General features: G+C 47.9%; 1 protein-coding gene across 1 annotated transcript in view; it reads right to left on the bottom strand.

Moving 5' to 3' along the window:
* LOC137357372 (vigilin-like) overlaps window positions 1-20,257 on the bottom strand; it is a 91,404-nt gene that overhangs the window by 19,854 nt on the left and 51,293 nt on the right. The window contains exons 13-19 of the mRNA XM_068023655.1: window positions 19,118-19,222; window positions 16,893-17,006; window positions 15,935-16,021; window positions 9,466-9,597; window positions 7,367-7,585; window positions 4,401-4,622; window positions 1,326-1,544 (exon numbers count right to left, since the gene is read on the bottom strand). Of these exons, the coding sequence (XP_067879756.1) occupies window positions 1,326-1,544; window positions 4,401-4,622; window positions 7,367-7,585; window positions 9,466-9,597; window positions 15,935-16,021; window positions 16,893-17,006; window positions 19,118-19,222 (1,098 nt within the window). The remainder of the gene's footprint in view (window positions 1-1,325; window positions 1,545-4,400; window positions 4,623-7,366; window positions 7,586-9,465; window positions 9,598-15,934; window positions 16,022-16,892; window positions 17,007-19,117; window positions 19,223-20,257) is intronic.

Raw genomic sequence — 20,257 nt, 5'->3', positions numbered from 1 at the left:
CCACAGCTCAGCCCCATGCAGCTGAAGGCACGGTCGCCAATTGTGGAGAGATGGGAATCGGGGGGATGCGCAAGAGGCCAGAATTGGAGGAGCGCAGAGATCTCGGACGGTTTTGGGGGCCAGAGGAGGTTACAGAGATAGGGAGGGGCGAGGCCATGGAGGGGTTTGAAAACAGGGATGAGAATTTTAAGATCGAGCCATTACTGGGAGCCAGTGTAGGTCAGTGAGCCCATTGGGTGATGGTTAAGCGGTACTTGATGCGAGTTAGGACACGGGCAGCAGAGTTTTGGATGACCTCAATTTATGGAGGGAGGAAGATGAGAGAGCATTGGAATTGTCAAGTCTAGAGGTAACAAAGGCATAGATGAGGGTTTCAGCAGCAAGTGAGCTGAGGTGGGGGACAGAGTCGGGCGAATTTCCCTTTCCATTCAGTTCAGCTGTCTTCAGTATCAGTTATCTCTCTGGGGCGGATGTCCTAATCCACTCCTTGGTGTTTCTCACTGTGCTGCCTGGCAGGGCAAATCATAACGTTCTTCTCTCCTGATGCAAGGAGTCATGGATATGATTCCCAGTGCCAACTGTTACTTTAATCTGTCTAACCCAGTCTGCACTGTTTCTCAGTTTCTGTTTGTTGGAAGAGGCCACAAAACAGCTGACGGGCCGTAGCAGGAACCAATGCCTTCCGGGGAAGGACGGTGAACAAAATCTGGACTCAAAAGTCCTAATGGCAGAGAAGCAGGCCATTCAGCCCATCGAGTTCATGCCGGAAAAGTGAAACGGCAATCCCATGTTGTATTCAGACCCTCACTCCACTATCCAACTAACTGCCACATTTCAGTCCCGTCTCCCTTAGTTGTGCAATGCTGCCAAGCCAGAGTGGCTCAGTTTGTCGCACTCTCACCTGTGGGTCTTGGAGGTGATGGGTTCAAGTCCCACTCCAGAGGCTCATGCACATAACCCAGGTTGACTCTCCCAGTGCAGTACTCGAGGGAGTGCTGCACTGTTGGGGCGGGGGGAGGGGGGGGGGTGGAGGGGTGGTGCCAGCTTTCGGATGTTAAACTGATGTTCTGTCTACCTGTTCAGATGGACACAGTGGATTCTCTGGCACCATATGAGGAAGAAAAGGAGAGTTCTACTGATGTCCTGGCCAGTATTTACCGTCAATTAACACGGTGTGAGGTCCCTGTTTGTGAGATCTTGCTGTGCACCAACTGGCTGCTGCATTTGCCTGCAGAACAAGAGTGACGACACCTCGAAATAATTCAGTAGCTGTGAAGTGGCGAGTGTGTGAAAGGAAAATTGGTCTTTCTTTCCAATTTGCTTACCAGGTCTCCGATGATCTCCTGGATGCGTCGTTTAGCTGCCTCCACACAGTCCTTTGCCCCTTTGAGCATCACTCTGTCGCTCTGCACCCCTGTGCGGGGGAAGCTGACCGTCACGCCGCCGTACTCCTCCGCAATCTCCCGTAGCACCTGCCCTCTGCGTGCCACAAAGTGCCGGTGGTATTTGGGATCCACAACCATCAGGTCTTCAATGACATTGTCCTGTGAGAAAGGATTTCAGAATGAGCAAGGCGCTAGCCCCCACCCCGGTTCGCACAGCAGATGTTCACAGCACACAAAGGGACGGCCTCCCATAAACTTAAACTCCTAACTCGCATCAAGTCCTGTTCTCCCATCATCCTCTGTGCTCACTAACCTACACTGCCTCCCAGTGCAGCAGTGTCTCGATTTCAAAATTCTCATCCTTTTTTTCTCAAATCTGTCCATGGTCTCACCAGCCCTGTTGCTGTAACCATCCCCCCTCCCCCCTCACCCCCTTCAGCCCTACAACCCTCCTCCAATTCTGGCCTCTCGTGCATCCCTGATTTCAAGTGTTTCACCATTGGCGGCCTTCGGCTGCCTGAGCCCTAAGCTTGGGAATTCCCTCCATAAACCTCTCCACCTTTCTCTCCTCCTCCTTTAAGACTTTCTTAGAACCATAGAAAAATTACAGCACAGAAGGAGGCCATTCAGCCCATCGTGTCTGCGCTGGCCAAAACATCTAGCCGCCCAATCTAATCCCACCTTCCAGCACCTGGTCTGCAGCCTTGCGGGTTACAGCACTTCAGGTCCAGGTACCTTTTAAATGAGTTGAGGGTTTCTGCCTCCACTCCCGTTCCTGGCAGTGAATTCCAGACACCCACCACCCTCTGGGTGATAAAGTCTTTCCTCGTGTCCCCTCTAATCCTTCTACCAATCATCTCAAATCTGTGCCCCCTGGTAATTGACCTCTCTGCTAGGGGAAACAGGTCCTTCCTGTTTTCTTACAGTAAGACTTGGATTATCTGCCCTAATATGTGGCTCGATGTCAAATTTCCGTTTGGTAATCGCGCCAATGAAGCGCCTTAAAACATTAAAGGCACTATACAAATGCATTTTGTTGTTGTTTACCATCTGCACTGCGTCTTGGCTGCTGTTTCCTTTTCCTCTACCCTCCCCCACCCTCAACGTTCCTCTGTGGAAGGTACCGACTCACCGAGCAAAATAGCTCGTGCGCGAGACTGATGAACGTTGCCAAGGCTATACAACCCAACAGGCCATGAAAACTGGACCCCGTCCTGGGGGGGGCGGGGAGGGGCATCGGCTGTGCTACAGTTGAGCTGAAGGCTTCAATACACAGGGTATTCAGTCCCCAAGGACCCTCATTTTCCAGCCAAGGTCAATCGTGAGATAATAATTAGAAGGGTTGGCTGATTTTTCCACTTCTCCCCAGCCCTGGTGTGGTAAGATCAAACCCAACACTCCCAACACCCCTGCTTAGATCCACTAGCTAATCACAGACCTAGGACCGAGCCTCGGTTCGGTACCACACTGGGCAGTGCATGTATCCATTGAGGCCCCGGCCTGCTCATTGCTCTATTTATAGCAGCAAACAATCGTGGCCTCGGCTTACACCTGTAAAAGACTCCAAATGTGTTCTACTTCTGGGATCAATAAGATTGATCTCAGGGATACCGACTGCCTTGCTCAGTTGGCAGCTCTCGTCCCTCAGGTCAAAGGTCAGGAGTTCAAGCCCTGCAGCAGGTAATCCACATGGGTGCCCTAGTGCAGTACTGCAGGTGGGACCTTCCTGTGTGCTGAATGCCTAGGTAACAGTGAGCTCTTTGGGATGTTTCTGAGTGGAGACCCACTTTTTCCTTCTGTCGTGCAACTGCACAACATCCTATGGTTGCAGTCAATCACTGGCTCCAGCTCCCCTAGCGGAGAGGTCAGTTACCAGGGGGCACAGATTTGAGACGATTGGTAGAAAGATTAGAGGGGACACGAGGAAAGACTTTATCACCCAGAGGGTGGTGGGTGTCTGGAATTCACTGCCAGGAACAAAACCCCTACACATGAACCAGTCCATTGCCAATGGTTTACACTGTAGCGTATTGTAGCGTGAGGCTTGGCAAAGAGTAAGCGGAGGAGAACCAGAAGAGATCTATACGGCCCCAATATTACCAGCTATTACCAGGTCATGCAATGTACACCAGTGATCTTCCCAGCGGTTCTCAAACTCTTTACTTTGAGGCTCCCTGACTCCCGTATTACAAAAATTCCACGGACCCCTTTTGTTCCACAATTAAACATACACATTTATTATTATTTTTGTTTCATTTTGTGTGCAACTTGTTGCTGGTGCTGGGCACTAGATCAAAGATCTAGCGCGGGGAAGGGGGCATCAGATCAGGCGAGGGGAAGGGGCACCTGACCGGGGCTCAGGTGAGGGGTGTAGTGACATGTTGCTGGTGCGAGCCTTCTCGCGCCTGTATGAGCGACGGAGGTCAGTTACTGACCGTTGCGTGAATCAAACTGTCGTAGCATTTAAGCGGGGGTTTAGAAATTCATGGTGGGGAGATGGGGAGCGGTGTGCAGGTGGACTGTGCATTCTACACATTCTCCGGTTATTTTTGGGAATCCCTGTTTCTCGGGCATGACAATCAGCCCAACAAGGAGCATTCAGGGAAAACAAAGGGTCACCACACCTGCGGAAACATAGATCTACGGCACAGAAGGAGACCCATGCCTGTCCGTGCTGGCCGAAAGAACAGTTATCCAGCCTAATTCCACCTTCCAGCTCTAGAAGCACAGAGAGTGGGAAGGCAGAGGAGAGTGGGTTAGCACTAATATGATGACGGGAAAGGAATGGCTGCAGGTGAGTTACACTGTGTCTCAGTGGGTATCACGCATGCCTCTGAGTCAGGTGGCAGATTCAAGGCCCACTCCGGAGACTAGAGCACAAAATCCTGGCCGCCACTCCCAGTCCCAGTACGAAGGGAATGCAGCGTTGAGATATTAAACCGAGGCCCCGTCTGACCTCTCAGGTCGATGTCAAAGATTCTAGGGTACTATTGGAAGAAAAGCAGGGGAACTCACCAGGTTCTTGATAAGAATCTCCAATTCTTTGTGTGCCCTCTTTATTGCCTCTTCTTTCCCGACGATGGTGATCAGCTCTTGGTCCCGATCGTCTGCTGCTGGGAAGATGATCCGGGCCCCGGTGCGGTCCCGCACCCTGCGGATGTTCCCACCGCCCCTTCCGATGAGAAACTTGTGGTATTCCGGTTTGGCGTACAGCTCTACAGTGCAGTTGTTGATTTGCTGCAAGCGGATGGGGGTGGGGGAGGGGAGTCGAGAACAGAACAGTCAATATCCAACCTCTCCCCCAGGTGACACAGTGCAACAGAGCACCGGGGGGAGGTGCTGTGGAGTCTCCAGTGTAAAGCAGATAGGATCACAGAATGATTCACCCCAGCACATGGCCATTCAGCCCATCGTGCCTGTGCTGGCTCTTCGGTAGGGCTATCCATTAATCCCACACCCCTGCTCTTTTCCCACAGCCCTGTAATTTTTTTTCCCCTTTGTGCAATTATCCAATTCCCTTTTTGAAAGTTACGACTGAATCTGCCTCCACCGCCCTTTCAAACTGTACATTTCAGATCACAACTCACTGTGTTAAAAAATGTTTCCTCGTGTCACCTCTGGTTCTTTACCAATCACCTTAAATCTGCGTCGTCTGGTTAAAGACCTGTCTACCCACTGCAAACAGTTTCTCCTCATTTACTCTATCGAGGCCTTCATGATTTTGAACACCTCTATTGAATCTCCTCTTAACCGTCTCTGCTCTAAGGAGAACAATCCCAACTTTCCCAGTCTCTCCACATAACTGAAGTCTCTCAACCCTGGTACCATCCTAATAAATTGCCTCTGGACCCTCCCTAAAGCCTGGACATCCTCCCTAGTGAGCTGCCCAGAACTGAACACAGTACTCCAGCTGAGATCTAACCAGTCTTTATAAAAATTTAACATAGCGTCCTTGTCTTTGTAATTGACACCCCTATTAATAAATCCAAGGATCGCTTTTTTTTTTAGCAGCCTTCTCAGTGAGCTCTGAGAAGTCCATTATGCGATGCTTAAAATTTGACAGCCTAGAAAGAAGGTGGTTAAGTGGAGAAACTCTGTGAACTTTATAAAAATGACTAAGCCTTCCCATAGTCAGTTGATGAATATATTATACGAACATATGAAAATGAGGAAAAGAGAATCAGCTGATCCATGATTATATTATAGAACCATAGGTTGGTGACTGCATAGTAGGAGGCCATTCAGTCAGTCATTTCCTTGCTGGCTCCCTGTAAAAGCAACTCAGCTAGTCCCACTCCCCCGCTTTCTCCCCGTAGCCCTGCAAATTTTCTCTCTCAAGATAATTATCCAATTCCCTTTTGAAAAACATGATTGAATCTGCCTCCACCACACTCTCAGGCCGTGCATTCCAGATCCTAACCACTCGCTGCATTAAAATGAAGTTTTTCCTCGTGTCACTTCTGGTTCTTTCGCCAATTACCTTCAATCGGTGTCCTCTGGTTCTCGACCCCTCCGCCTTATCTACTCTGCCCAGACCCCTCATGATTTTGAACACCTCTATCAAATCTCCTCTCAACCTTCTCTTCTCTAAACAGTCCAGCTTCGCCAATCTATCCACGTAACTGAAGTCTCTCATCCCCAGAACTATTTTTGTAAATCTATTCTGCACCCTTTCCAATGCCTTCACATCCTTCCTAAATGTGGTACCCAGTATCAGGTTTTCTAAAAATGCAAAATGTCATTTAAATATTTTCACGAATATCCGATATAAACTTGGTTTAAATACATATTCCGCTATGTATATCATTAATGCCTCTGTATTGCAGATATACTCTTCTGAGTTAATAGCACAGAGTGCTAACTGTGCTGGAGCAATCCATAGCTAATCCTGCTGCACTGCTCTCCATCAAGCCTGCCCCAAACTCATGACGCCTGCAGCATCATGACCAGACACAGCTCTGAAGCCATGTCATCTTCTTAAGGAAGCAGAAACCGTTTCTATATGATGCGCAAACCAGTGCAGCTGCCTCTTGAAGGCAGAATCGGCACCCACCACAACAGCCGGCACTGAGATTCACTAATCTCTGGGAAAAGGATTGCCTAACATCCAGTCTATTCCTACATTTGTGCAGTTTAAACTCTTGTACCCTGGTCCTTCCCCATCTGTCAAACTGGAATAATTTCCCAATGGGCGTGCTATCCAGCCCTTTCATCATTTTAGAGACCTCTATCAAATCGCATTCAAAGTCTACCCTGCTCCTCAGTAAACAGACCCAGCTCCTTGAGTCCATCTGAGTAGCTAAGGTGCTTTGAGCTCAGGATGGCAATGTAGTTGGGAGATTTCAAAAGCCGAGTCCATAGCACCATCCACTGGCCAGGGCCTACGCCTACAGCGTTACAAACAAGTTTACATACAGAATTTCCATTCTAAACGTTTACGTAATCAAATTCAAATGCTGATGTAGAAAGGTGACCAAACATCATGGCAATGGAAATTGGACAGGAGTGCGTATTACACAAATGGTGGTAATTTACCGAACTATGCCTCTGTATAAATCTCACAACTGTGGAGACTTTCTATCTGTACATCTTGGCTGTACTTCATTTGTCACAGTTTTTGTGTCCACGTTTACAGTGGGCTCTGACTGTGCAAACTTGTCACCCTGTGAGGATACAATCCGGCCACCGGGGTTCCCACGAATCATTCAAAATGCATGTGAAAATTTTCTCATCCACCTTTTGTTTTCCCAGTAACTGAAATTTCTAATGCCCAAAATAAGGATTCCCTCACGAAACCCCTCTGCCTCTCTCTCCTCTTTTAAGACACTCCTTACAGCCCACCTCTTTGATCAAGCTTTTGGTCACCTGATCAAGTATCTCCCTCTGTGGTTCTGTGTCAAATTTGGTTTGATAATGCTCCTGTGAGGCGCCTAGGGACGATAAAGGTGCTATATAAATGAATGTTTTTGTTGTTGAAATACCTTCTCCTCAGCCAGCTGGAGCAACTGTTTCCTTGCTTTCTCCACTTCCTCTACTGGGCCCCTGATGGTGACTTTGTCACTACCCGAGCCTTCAGAGGGAAAGTGGATGTGCACCCCTCCACACTCCTCCATCAGTGACCGCACCAAACGCCCCTTAGCACCGATCAGGGAGTTGTGCAGTTTAGCAGGGATCAAAACATCCACTTCCTTGATGTTCGCCTAAAGCAAACACAGCAACAATTAAACAGAGACACACACAAATAATCCAAAGGCAGACTCCCAAAATGGGCTAACAGGTAAAGATCACCATCCCAATGCAGCACTGAGGTGTACAGATCAAGATGTCCCAGGTTCAACTTGTAGACAGTGTTGAGTTAGATCAAGAAGTGCAACATATTGAGGGCAACTATTGCAGGCCCTCATTTGGGGTCTTAGTGCTAGGAACAATTCAGCCAGGGCTGGTCTGTATTCAGTGACTCCTGGATGCCGGGGGAGCAGGATAGAATCAGGTTAGGTTATGACTCCCCACCCACCAAAATCTTCTAACACTACACTGTACACCAGTGCTTTACAGCAATAAACCTGTCCCCACCAGTACTATACCCCAGTGTTCCACAGTGACAGACCTATACCCACCCGTACTGTACCCCAGTATTCCACAGTGACAGACCTGTCCCCACCTGTACTGTATCCCAGTGTTATACAGTGACAGACCTGTACACACTAGTACTATACCCCAGCGTTATACAGTGACTAACCTGTCCCCATCAGTACTGTACCCCAGTGTTATACAGCAACAAACCTGTCCCCATCAGTACTGTACCCCAGTGTTATACAGCAACAAACCTGTCCCCACCAGTACTGTACCCCAGTGTTATACAGCAACAAAGCTGTCCCCACCAGTACTGTACCCCAGTGTTATACAGCAACAAAGCTGTCCCCATCAGTACTGTACCCCAGTGTTATACAGCAACAAACCTGTCCCCATCAGTACTGTACCCCAGTGTTATACAGCAACGAACCTGTCCCCATCAGTACTGTACCCCAGTGTTATACAGCAACGAACCTGTCCCCACCAGTACTGTACCCCAGTGTTATACAGCAACGAACCTGTCCCCATCAGTACTGTACCCCAGTGTTATACAGCAACGAACCTGTCCCCACCAGTACTGTACCCCAGTGTTATACAGCAACAGACCTGTACCCACCAGTAGTATACCCCAGTTTTATACAGTGACAGACCTGTGCCTCCAGTACTGTACCCGTGTTATAGTGACAGACCTGTTTCCACAGTACTATACTCCAGTGTTAAGCAGCTTTTAACTCTCCTTCCAGACACAACCCAGGTTTGAAGGAACAATATTCAGATTTATCCTGCTGGGTGTTGTTTCCAGTTCAAGTGGATATGGAACGAGAATTTCTCGTACCCACTATGACACTACATTAAAATCTTTGTACAGCACTGTTTCTCTGAGAGTGCTGCTTGACAGAAGGCCACCCATAGGCTGTCCCCACCAAGTCCTGCTTGCCCATCACTCTGATCCTTGCCAACCTACATTGGCTCTTTCAACAACCCTTCCCAGCACATGATTCCCCCATGTCCCTGAAATCCCTTCTTGACCTCCTCCATACAAGTACAGGAGGAGGGTCACTCAGTCGCTTAAGTCTGTTCACCCAATTAGATCATGGGTGATTTATATATTAATTCTATTCTACCTGCCTTGGTTCCTTCATCCTTGACACCCATACAAAAATCCAGTAATCTCAGTTTTGAAATTTTCAATTGACCCCGTGCCTCAATAGCTTTTTGGGGGAAGAGAGTTGTGGATTTCCGCTATTCTTTGATGTTCCTTCTCAAGCCCGTTGGTCCTCCAATTTTGACCTTTGCCCTCCCTCTGCTCTCTGAAATCTGCCAGCTTGCTTCCTGCTATTGAAAACCTTCTCCATGGGCCCACGTCTATGGTCACCTCTCCGGACTCTCCCAGTGGTTCCCAAGTGTTTGTTTGTCTCTCTCCTGTGAAGTGCGTTTAAAGGTGATACAAGAAGACAAGTTGTGTTGAAGCTTAAGGGGTGGACAGAAATGTCCCGGTCTGATGTACCAGTTCTCGCTGAATGGACAGGATGCGGTCTCGGGCAGCCTCACAGTTAGCCTTCTTCCCTGTGATGAGGATCACTTCCGAGTTGCTGTTTTCTGTAGGGAGGTCGATCTTTGTGTTTGTTTCTTCGCGGATCTGGCAAGGAACAGCAGAGCACAAGTTAGAGGAAGTCACGCTCGGGCCATACAGTGTGGTGGCTGAGGCACCAGACATTTAAACACCGGGGGCAGAGCAGGGAACAGCCACAAGGCAGAGGAATGATTGGAGGCAGTGAAGCCTTTCAGACCTGCAATGAGGTGTCTGAGTGCTGTGTACGACTGAGAGAGAAATGGAAAAGTCAAATCTGGAATATAAGAATCATCGAAATTTACAGCACAGAAGGAGGCCATTCGGCCATTGTGAACATGCCAGCTCTTTGAACCATCAGTCATGCTTAGTCCCACATGCCCAGCTTTCTGTCGGGTAACCCTGGAAGTTCCTCATTCTAAAATACCTACCCAATTCCATTTTAAAATCATTTATGGAATCAGCCTCCAACACTGTTTCAGATCGAGTGTTCCCGATCCCGAGAACTCTCCGAGTGAAAAAAATTCCCTTCACCTTCCCTCTAGATCTTTAACCAATGATTTTGAATCTGTATCCTGTGCTATAAAAACATAAGAACTAGGAGCAGGAGTAGGCAATTCAGCCCCTCGAGCCTGCTCCGTCATTCAATATGATCATGGTTGATCTCATCTCGGCCTCAACTCCATTTTCCTGCCCGTTCTCCATAACCCTTCAACCCTTTACTAATTAAAACTCTGTCTATCTCCTCCTTAAACTTACTCAATGGCCCAACATCCACCGCACTCTGGGGTAGTGAATTCCACAGACTCACGACCCTTTGAGAGAAGTAATTTCTCCTCATCTTGGTTTTAAATCTGCTACCCCTTATCTTAAAACTATGACCTCTCATTCTACCCCTTATCTTAAAACTATGACCTCTCATTCTAGATTGCCCCACAAGAGAAAACATCCTCTCTACGTCTACTTTGTCAATCCCCTTAATCATCTTATATACCTCAATTAGATCTCCTCTCATTTTTCTAAACTCCAGAGAGTAAAGGCCTAAACTGCTCAATCTCTCTTCATAAGACAAATCCCTCATCTCTGGAATCAATTTAGCGAACCTGCTCTGAACTGCCTACAATGCAACTACATCCCTCCTCAAGTAAAGGGACCAAAATTGTACGCAATACTCCAGGTGCGGTCTCACTAATGCTTTGTACAATTGCAGCAACACTTCCCTACTTTTATACTCTATTCCTTTAGCAATAAATGCCAAAATTCCATTTGCCTTCCTTATTACCTGCTGCACCTGCATACTAGTTTTCTGCAATTCATGCACGAGGGCACCCAGATCCCTCTGCACCGAAGCACTCTGAAGTTTCTCTCCATTAAAATAATAATTTTCCTTTCTATTCTTCCGATCAATATGGATAACCTCACACTTATTCATGCTAAACTCCATCTGCCAAATTTTGGCCCATTCACCTAACCTATCCATATCCATTTGTAAATTTCTTATTTCTTTATTACAACTTTCTATCCCACCTATTTCAGTGTCATCTGCAAATTTGGCTATAGTACCTTCTATCCCTGCATCCAAGTCATTAATATAGATTATAAATCTATTAGGTCACCTCTTAAGCTTCTTTGTTGCATAGAGAGCAGATCTAACTATTAATTTAAATTGAATTATGCAGGTAGGACGAGTCGTACAGATTCAGAGTAGTCAAGGTTTTTCACACAGAGAGTGATCAACACATGGAATGGACCCCCAGAAAGAGTTAGTGAAGGTGAAAACACTGCAACCATTTATAAACCAGTGGGAGGCGACATTGGGGGTGAGAGAAATGGGAGTGTATCACTGGATGGATGGGTTGAATGGCCTTCCTTCCCTGTAATTACCTTGCAAAATAACCTATATTGTTATGGTCTCATTAAAAGCTTAAAATGTAGAATTACAGGCTTGGGAATCCCTGTTAAACCCAGTGTGGTCCACAATAGCTTGGTGTGGCAGACTGGCATACAATGTTGTTGCAATCTACACTGCTCCAGGCCACGGAAATGAATTTGCATCGCACACATTTTGCTGCAAATGTTTAATTCCGCAGCAGATGGGGCAGGTTTGACCCTTTTAGTTTAGAGATACAGCACTGAAACAGGCCCTTCGGCCCACCGAGTCTATGCCGACCATCAACCACCCATACAGACTAATCCTACACTAATCCCATATTACTACCACATCCCCACCTGTCCCTCAATTCCCCTACCACTTACCTATACTAGGGGCAATTTATAATGGCCAATTTACCTACCAACCTGCAAGTCTTTTGGCTTGTGGGAGGAAACCGGAGCACCCGGAGAAAACCCACGCAGACACAGGGAGAACTTGCAAACTCCACACAGGCAGTACCCAGAATTGAACCCGGATCCCTGCAACCCCCTTCCCTTCACGGGTAGTTCACCATCTCCGCCAGGCTGCTGGAGGTGGGGGGGTGGGGCGGTCATTGAGCAGCGGGCTACCAGCATTCCTTAAAAAAAGAACATTCAGTAGCCCGCTTATGACAAGTTTTATAAACTGTTGCCTCGGGGGTGAGGTGGGGAGAACAGGCCCCCAATCACCCCACAAGGAATCTCCTGTCAGCTTCAGCACGGACAGCAGCCACGAGGGAGCAGTGGCCCAGAGCACCAGGTCCGAGCCCAGCGCTGACCAGTACCGTTATCCACTAGCCTCATCTGGCGAATTTGGAGTCCAGTTGTGGCTATTTGCACTCCTGGCGAATAAATAACAAGAAACAGACAGCGTTGTTGGTTGCGTGATCGCAGTGCTCATATTTGCACGGCGTGTGCACGTGAACTTTAACCTTGTTGTGCATCTGATGGCAAAATGGGACGGTGAAATGCAGAGTGTGCAAGGGTTTTCCAATCACTGTGCATCACTTCCTTGGCTTCTGAATGGTGGTAGATGTGAAGTCCATTTGCTAAGCCTAACTCTAACCCTAACCCTGATGTTTATCCATACTACGACAGTGACTGTGACGCAAGTCAGAATTTGCGAAGGACTTTACGACCTTGCCAGGCGCGCTGTGAAATGTCAGCTCTTTCTTTCAAGGCGAGTGCACAAAGTATTAAACCGCTGCAAGTCATCAGCATTTTCGCTTCTGTTCCAGAGTTTCAGCCTTTCTAGTTCAGCAGATGGGTGACCTGCTACCAGATCTGCCCTGCCCCCACCCCATTCAACAAATAACACCGCAATGATGCTCGAGGATCGGTGCAGTGCGTGGCTCACCGCCTACCTCCACCCTTCCTAGCAATGCCCATGTGCCACCACCTACTGCCTCCCCCACAGTGGCCCAGTTAATACTGGTCCAGTCTTAACACTGGTACTGCAAAAGCTCAAACGATCTATAGCATAGAAACAGGCCATTCGGCCCAACTGCTCCGTGCCAGCATTTATGCTCCACACAAGCCTCCTCCCACCATTACTTCATCTCACCCCATCAACATATTCTTCTATTCCTTTCTCCCTCATGTGCTTATCTGGCTTCCCCTGAAATGCATCAAAACAACGCCTTTTAATCCTCTGAGGACTGAAGTTTTTTTTTATTTTACTCTCTAGAAAACAAACATTTTCCATCACAGGTTTTATTTTTCTCTACTTCAGTTACCATGAGAGCTTTATATATATAAAAAAAATAACACACCAGTGGCTCTCAGAGTGATCGGAGGCATGGAGTAACTTGTGCTGTGCAGACCAGTAAAGGGTCCGGGGTTCAATTCCCGGCCTATGCTGATTCAACTGATCTGAGTTAAGATAGGCTGGGGCGGCAGGTGGGTCACTACAATAGGCCTCAGTGCCCCTGGGGTAGGGACTGCAAGAAAAAAACACCCAGGGTCGTTTTTTCAAAAATTCATTCTCAGGATGTGGGAGTTGCTGACAAGGCCAGCTTTTACTGTCCATCCCTAGTTGCACTTGAGAAGGTGATGGTGAGCCTTCTTATTGAACCGCTGCAGTCCATGTGGTGAAGGTGCTTCCACAATTCTGTTACCTGTATCTTGTTTGCTTGTTTAATTGTATTCAGGTCATACCTAGTGCAAAGGAAGATGGTTGTGGCTGTTGGGAGGTCAATCATCTGAGCTCCAGGACATCACTGCAGGGGTTCCTCAGGGTAGTGTCCTAGAGCCAACCATCTTCAGCTGCTTCATCAATGACTTTCCTTCAATCATGAGGTCAGAAGCATAAATGGAGCATAAATGCTGCACAATGTTCAGCACCATTAGTGACTTCTCAGATACTGAAGCAGTGCGTGCAGAAATGCAACAAGACCTGGACAATATCCAGGCTTGGGCTGATAAGTGGCAAGTAACATTCGCGTCACGCAAGTGCCAAGCAATGACCATCTCCAACAAGAGAGAATCTAACCATCTCCCCATGACGTTCAATGGCATTACCATCGCTGAATCCCCCACTATCAACATCCTTGGGGCTACCAATGATCAGAAACCGAACTGCAGTAGCCATTTAAATACCCATGGCTACAAGAGCAGGTCAGAGGCTGGGAATCCTGCGGTGAGTAACTCACCTCCTGACTCCCCAAAGCCTGTCCACCATCTACAAGGCACAAGTCAGGAGTGTGATGGAACACTCTCCACTTGCCTGGATGGGTGCAGCTCCAACAACACTCAAGAAGCTCGACACCATCCAGGACAAAGCAGCCCGCAAGCATTCACTCCCTCCACCACTAATGTGTATCTCTATAAATAAAGGCTTATCTGGGTGTCCTTGTACATGAACTGCAAAAGGTCAGCATGCAGGCACAGCAAGTAATAAAGAAGGCAAATGGATTGTTGGCCTTTATTGCAAACGGGATGGAGTATAAAAATAGGGAAGTCTTGCTACAACTGTACAAGGCGTTGATGAGACCACATCTGGAGTACTGCGTACAATTTTGGTCTCCCTATTTAAAAAGGGATACACTTGCATTGGAGGCAGTTCAAAGAAGATTCATTAGGCTGATTCCTGGGATGAAGGGGATGTCTTATGAGGAAAGGTTGAGCAGGTTGGGCTTATACTCATTGGAGTTTAGAAGAATGAGAGGTGATCTTGTTGAAACATATGATTCTGAGGGAGCTTGATAGAGTAGATGCTGAGAGGATATTTCCGCTCATGGGGAAATCTAGAACTAGGAGGCACAGTTTCATAATAAGGGGTCTCCCATTTAAGACAGCAATGAGAAGGGATTTCTTCCCTGAGGGTCGTTAATCTTTGGAATGCTCTACCCCAGAGAGCAGTGGAGGATGGGTTATTGAATATATTCAAGGCCGAGATAGACAGATTTTTGATCCATAAGAGAGTCAAGGTTTATGGGCGGCAGGCAGGAAAGTGGAGTTAAGGCCACAATCAGATCAGCCATGATCTTATTGAATGGCGGAGCAGGAATGAGGGGCTGAATGGCCTCCACCTGCTCCTGTTTCTTATGTTCTTAAAGAATGGGCTCTCGTTTTATGCTTCACTGCCTGACTATCTTAAATGTAACATTAGGGAGGATGTTCCAGGATTCTAACCCAGCAACCAGGAAGGAATGGCCAATATATGTCCAAGTTGGGATGACATGTGTGACTCGGAGGGAAACTTGGAGGTGGCGGTGTTCCTGTGCACCAGCTGCCCATGTCCTTGTAGATGGTGGTGGGTGCAGTTCGGGGAGTTGAAGGGTTCCTGCGCCCAATCTCTGTCCAGGGACTTCTGTTGGGAAGCGAGGTTATGTAGATATTGGATGAGAATAGAATCGGGCTCTTCTACTAATTCACACCACGAGTGAATAATCTGCAGACACCCAACGCCCAGACTCACAGATGAGGAATGGCCACCCAGAACAAAGTACCAGTGGGCAGCTCAGCATCTCATTGACCAGTGCCTTCAGGAGCTGTAAATTACTGGAAACAAATTTAAGTATCACTCAGAATTAGGAACAGCAGGAAAGAATTGCTTTTCTATAGTACATTTTATGGCTTCAGGGCATCCCAAAGCCCTGTACAGCCAATTAAGTACTTCTTAAGTCATTGTCATAACGTAGGAAATGTGGCAGTCAATTTGCGCACAGCAAGCTCCCACAAACAGCAATAATGTCCAGATAATCGTTGGTTGTGGGATAAATGTTGGCCCAGTACAACAGGGAGAACTCTTCTGCTCTTTTTCGGAATAGTTCCAGGGGATCTTTTAAGTCCCCCTGAGAGGGCAGATGAGGTCACGGTTTAAAGTTTCATCTGAAAGATGGCATCTCTGACAGTGCAGCACTTCCTCAACACTGGCACGGTGAGCGTCAGCCTGGATTATGAGCTCACGTCTCCGGAGTGGAACTTGAACCCACTGAGCCACAGCATGACACAAACACAAACCTGGACAGTTAAATTACGCTCAAGTTCGTACCTTTTTGATGTTGGCTCCTCCTTTACCGATGATGTTCTTGTGGAACTGTTTGAAGATTGGGACGGAGACAGAGAAGCTGTTCTCAATCTGCGGAGTACAAGGATCAAAAAACAGCTCAGTGATCAAAACATTAATGACTTTGCAATGGGGGAAATGGCATTGTTTTAGAAGGACTGGCGTGTTATGCCACGCAAATCGTAGTGCATCATTTTTCTGCGGAGAGAGAAACAGATTCAGCGTTTTTAGGTCGGTGACCTTTGATCAGAAGAGAAACGTTCACTCTATTTCTCTCTCTACAGATGCTGCCTGACCTGCTGAGTATTTCCAGCATTTTCTGTTTTTGCTTTCCAGCATCTGCAGAATTTTGCTTTTGTATTAATTATCCTGTTGTTCATGTGGTGCTAAGATGCTCTGATGGAAATTAGTCCCAGTCTGTTCAGTCTTTCTTGATAATTCTACCTTCTTAATTCTAGTGTCGTCCATGTAAATTGTTTCTGTGCCTTCCCCAGTGCCTCGATATCCTTTTTGTAATATGGAAACCAGAACTGTGCACAGTACTCCAAGTGCGGGCAAACAAAGGTTCGACACAAATGTAATATCTCTGCTTTTCAGTTGCATAATGTCCCTTTCATCCACAGCATGGTGGGGGAGGGTGCCACAGGGATGTGTGGGGGGGAGGGTGGGACGGATGAAGAGGGCGGAGACAGCGGGAGGCGGGTGGGGATGGTGTGGACAGGGGATGTGGAGGAATGCGGTGGGGTGCGGGGATTGTGGGAGAGGACAGAAGTTTGAGGTGGGGGGGGGGGGGGGAGGAGGGGGGTGGGGGTGAGAGGTATTGCACCATACGCCAGGAGCATAAATCATACATGCAGCTGGTAGACGGGTACAATCACACCAGACGATACAGTAATACACAGCAGGGAGGGAGGTGTTCAGGCTGGAGCTCCACGCCACTTACCAAGTCAGCTATCACTTTCTGAAGGAACTTGCCACACTTCTCCACCTCGTTCTTTGGGCCGCGCAGCTGAACAATGTCACTTTTCTGCGCAGGGTCCGGGAAGTTGATGATTACCTGGGTCGAGAAAAAGGTTAAGATCGGATTTTTGAAGGCTCAGAAGACCAGAGTTGTTTGTTACAGTGGAAACAGTCAGCGCGGGAACATAGGGACAGGAGGATGCGATTCGGCCCCTCAAACCTGTTACATCAGATCAGGTGGGGAAATAATTTCAACTCCCAATCCCTATCACGAATGGGGTTCAACGGGTTACCCACACCTTGTGGCATGGGGTAGACACATGCTGACCCATTCAGTGTAGCACGTACAGCCACAGACATCTAAGGGCATCCTGTTACTGCTCAATCTCATGTGGCTGTACACCACTTGTCCCTCTCAGAAGATGGACGCGGACTGTGTACAAAGGGCAGGTACTTAATCAATGTGAGCTTATGACCCGCACATACTGGGAATTCCTCGTTCATGAAGCAGCCCGTGCCCAGATACAAGAAGCCTGGACAATATCCAGCCTTGGGCTGATAAGTGGCAAGTAACACACAAGTGCCAGGCAATGGCCATTTCAAACAAGAGAGAATCTAACCATCTCCCCTTGATGTTCAATGGCATTAACATCGCTGAATTCCCCCACAAACAACATCCTGGAGGTTACCATTGACCACAAACTGAACTGGACCAGCCACATAAATACCGTGGCGACAAGAGCAGGTCAGAGGCTGGGAATTCTGCGGAGAGTAACTCACCTCCTGAATCCCCAGTGCCTGGCCACTATCTACAAGGCACAGGTCAGGAGTGTGATGAAATACTCTCCACTTGCCTGGATGGGTGCAGCTCCAACAACACTCAAGAAGCTCGACACCATCCAGAACAACGCAGCCCGCTTGATTGGCACCCAATTCACCACCTTCAATATTCACTCCCTCCACCACCGACACACAGCAGTGTGTACCAGCTACAAGGTGCACTGCAGCAACTCACCAAGTCTCATTCGACAGCACCCTCCAAACCTATGACCTCTACCACCTAGAAGGACAAGGGCAGCAGACGCATGGGAACCCCAACACCTGCAAGCTCCCCTCCAAGCCACACACCGTCCTGACTTGGAATTATATCGCCGTTCCTTCACTGTCGCTGGGTCAAAATCCTGGAACTCCCTCCCTAACAGCACTCCCTAATGTACCTACACCGCAAGGACTGCAGCGGTTCAAGAAGGCAGCTCACCACCACCTTCTCCAGGGTAATTAGGGATGGGCAATAAATGCTGGCCTGGCCAGCGACGCCCACATCCCATGAATGAATAAAAAAATCAGGAGGAAGCCATTCAGCCCCTCAAGGCGGTTTGCCGATTAAGTTGGTGTGCTGGTTGATGTGTATCGCAACTTCATCTATCTATCCCTTAAAACCCTGGCCTAACAAAATTCTATTCATTTCAGTTTTGGAATTGTCAATTGACCCCAGCCTCAGCATTTTTGTGAGGAAGAGAGTTTCAGATTTCCACTCCCCTTTGTGTGACAAAGTGCTTCCTGAATGGCCTGGCTCTAATTTTAAGGTTACTCTTCCCTGTTCCGGACTCCTCCACCAAAAGAAATAATTTCTCTCTGTCTACCCTCTCGAATCATTCAATCATCTGAAACACCTCAACATGATCACCCTTCAGTCTTCTATACTCAAGAGAATGCAAGCCTGGTCTATGTGGATCAGAACTCAGTGAGGACGCTCAACAGCAGGGAACACCTTGTCCCAACCTACTTGGAGAGACTGGGGCTGTTCTCCTTCGAGCAGAGAAGGATAAGAGATTTATGAGGGGTTTTGAAAGAGTTGATCGGGAGAAACTGTTCCCACTGGCAGGACGGTCGGTAACCAGAGGATACGGATTTAAAATAATTGCCAAAGGAACCGGAGGTGAAAAGAGGAAGCATGTTTTAATGCAGCGAGTTCTGGGATGCACTGCTTGAAAGTGTGGTGGAAGCAGATTCAGCAGTTTTCGAAGGGAAACTGGATAAGGACTTGCAGGGCTATGAGGAAAGAGTGAGGGAGGGCAGTGGCACTAATTGGAACGTTCTTTCAAAGAGCCAGCACAGGTAAGATGGGACAAATGGACTCCTTCTCAGCTGTATGAGTCTACGGATCACCGGGGAGGGGATGGGGGGGAGCAGGACGAATGCTTTTACCTCAGGGAATTTGTCGCGAACCTCTTTGATCTTCTCTCCCTTCTGGCCAATGATGGATCGATGCAAACGCTGCTCAATGATCAAGTCCTTGGTGCGTTCGTTTTCCTTACAACGACAAAGAAAGGAAAACGTACAGAAGAAAAAGTTATCGACAGCAACACAACGCAAAGCGGAAGTGTCAGATTGACGTTCTCCTTGGCAATGATATACCCCTCTCAGCTGGCTCTTAGGCAACCCCATTTATTCATTCGTGGGACGTGGGCATCGCTGGCATTTAGTGCCCATCACTAATTTCTCTTGAGAAGGTGGTAGTGAGCCCGACTTCTTGAATACAACTGAGTCTCTTGCTAGGCCCTTTGCAGAGGGCAGTTAAGAGTCAACCATATTGCTGTAGGTCTGGAGTCACGTGTAGGCCAGACCAGGCAAGGATGGCAGATTTCCTTCCCTAAAGCACATTAGCAAACGGGTTTTTATGGCAACTCGGTAGTTTCTTGGTCACCATTCCTGATACTAGCTTTTTATTCCAGATTTATTTAATTCGCTGAATTTAAACTCCCCAGCTGCTGTGGTGGGATTTGAACTCAGGTCCCTCGGTCATTACTCCAGATCTCTGGACTACTATGCTACCGTATCCCCCATTTTGAATGGTGCTCCAAGATCACTGCCAGACTTCAGTCGTAAAACGTGTGGTTGCCCCAGGTGTTCACCCCACAAGTCCTTAATTCGGATATGGCAAAACCCTTTGAGATTAGCGGACAAGCAACAGAGTCATTGCTATTTCCTACAGACTTACATCTATTGTTGTATAAGATAGGAACATTAGGAGCCGGAGGAGGCCATTCAGCCCCCCAAGCCTGTTCCGCCATTCAGTTAGGTCATGGCTGATTGAACCTCAACTGCACCTACCTCCCCTTGTTCCATATCCCCAGATACCATCACCTAACAAAATGGGTCGTGCACTCGGCTCTGAGTCAGAAGGATGTGGGTTCAAGTCCCACTCCAGAGACTTGAGCACATAATCTGGTCGTACTGAGGGGAGTGCTACACTGTCACAGGTGTCATTTTTGGTGAGAAGCTAAAACCGAGAGCCTGTCTGCCCTCTCAGCTGGACGTAAAAGATCCCATGACAATATTTCAAAG

Source organism: Heterodontus francisci, chromosome 48, assembly GCF_036365525.1.
Source record: "Heterodontus francisci isolate sHetFra1 chromosome 48, sHetFra1.hap1, whole genome shotgun sequence".
NCBI lineage: Eukaryota > Metazoa > Chordata > Chondrichthyes > Heterodontiformes > Heterodontidae > Heterodontus > Heterodontus francisci.
This window is presented reverse-complemented; position numbering and strand designations above follow the sequence as displayed.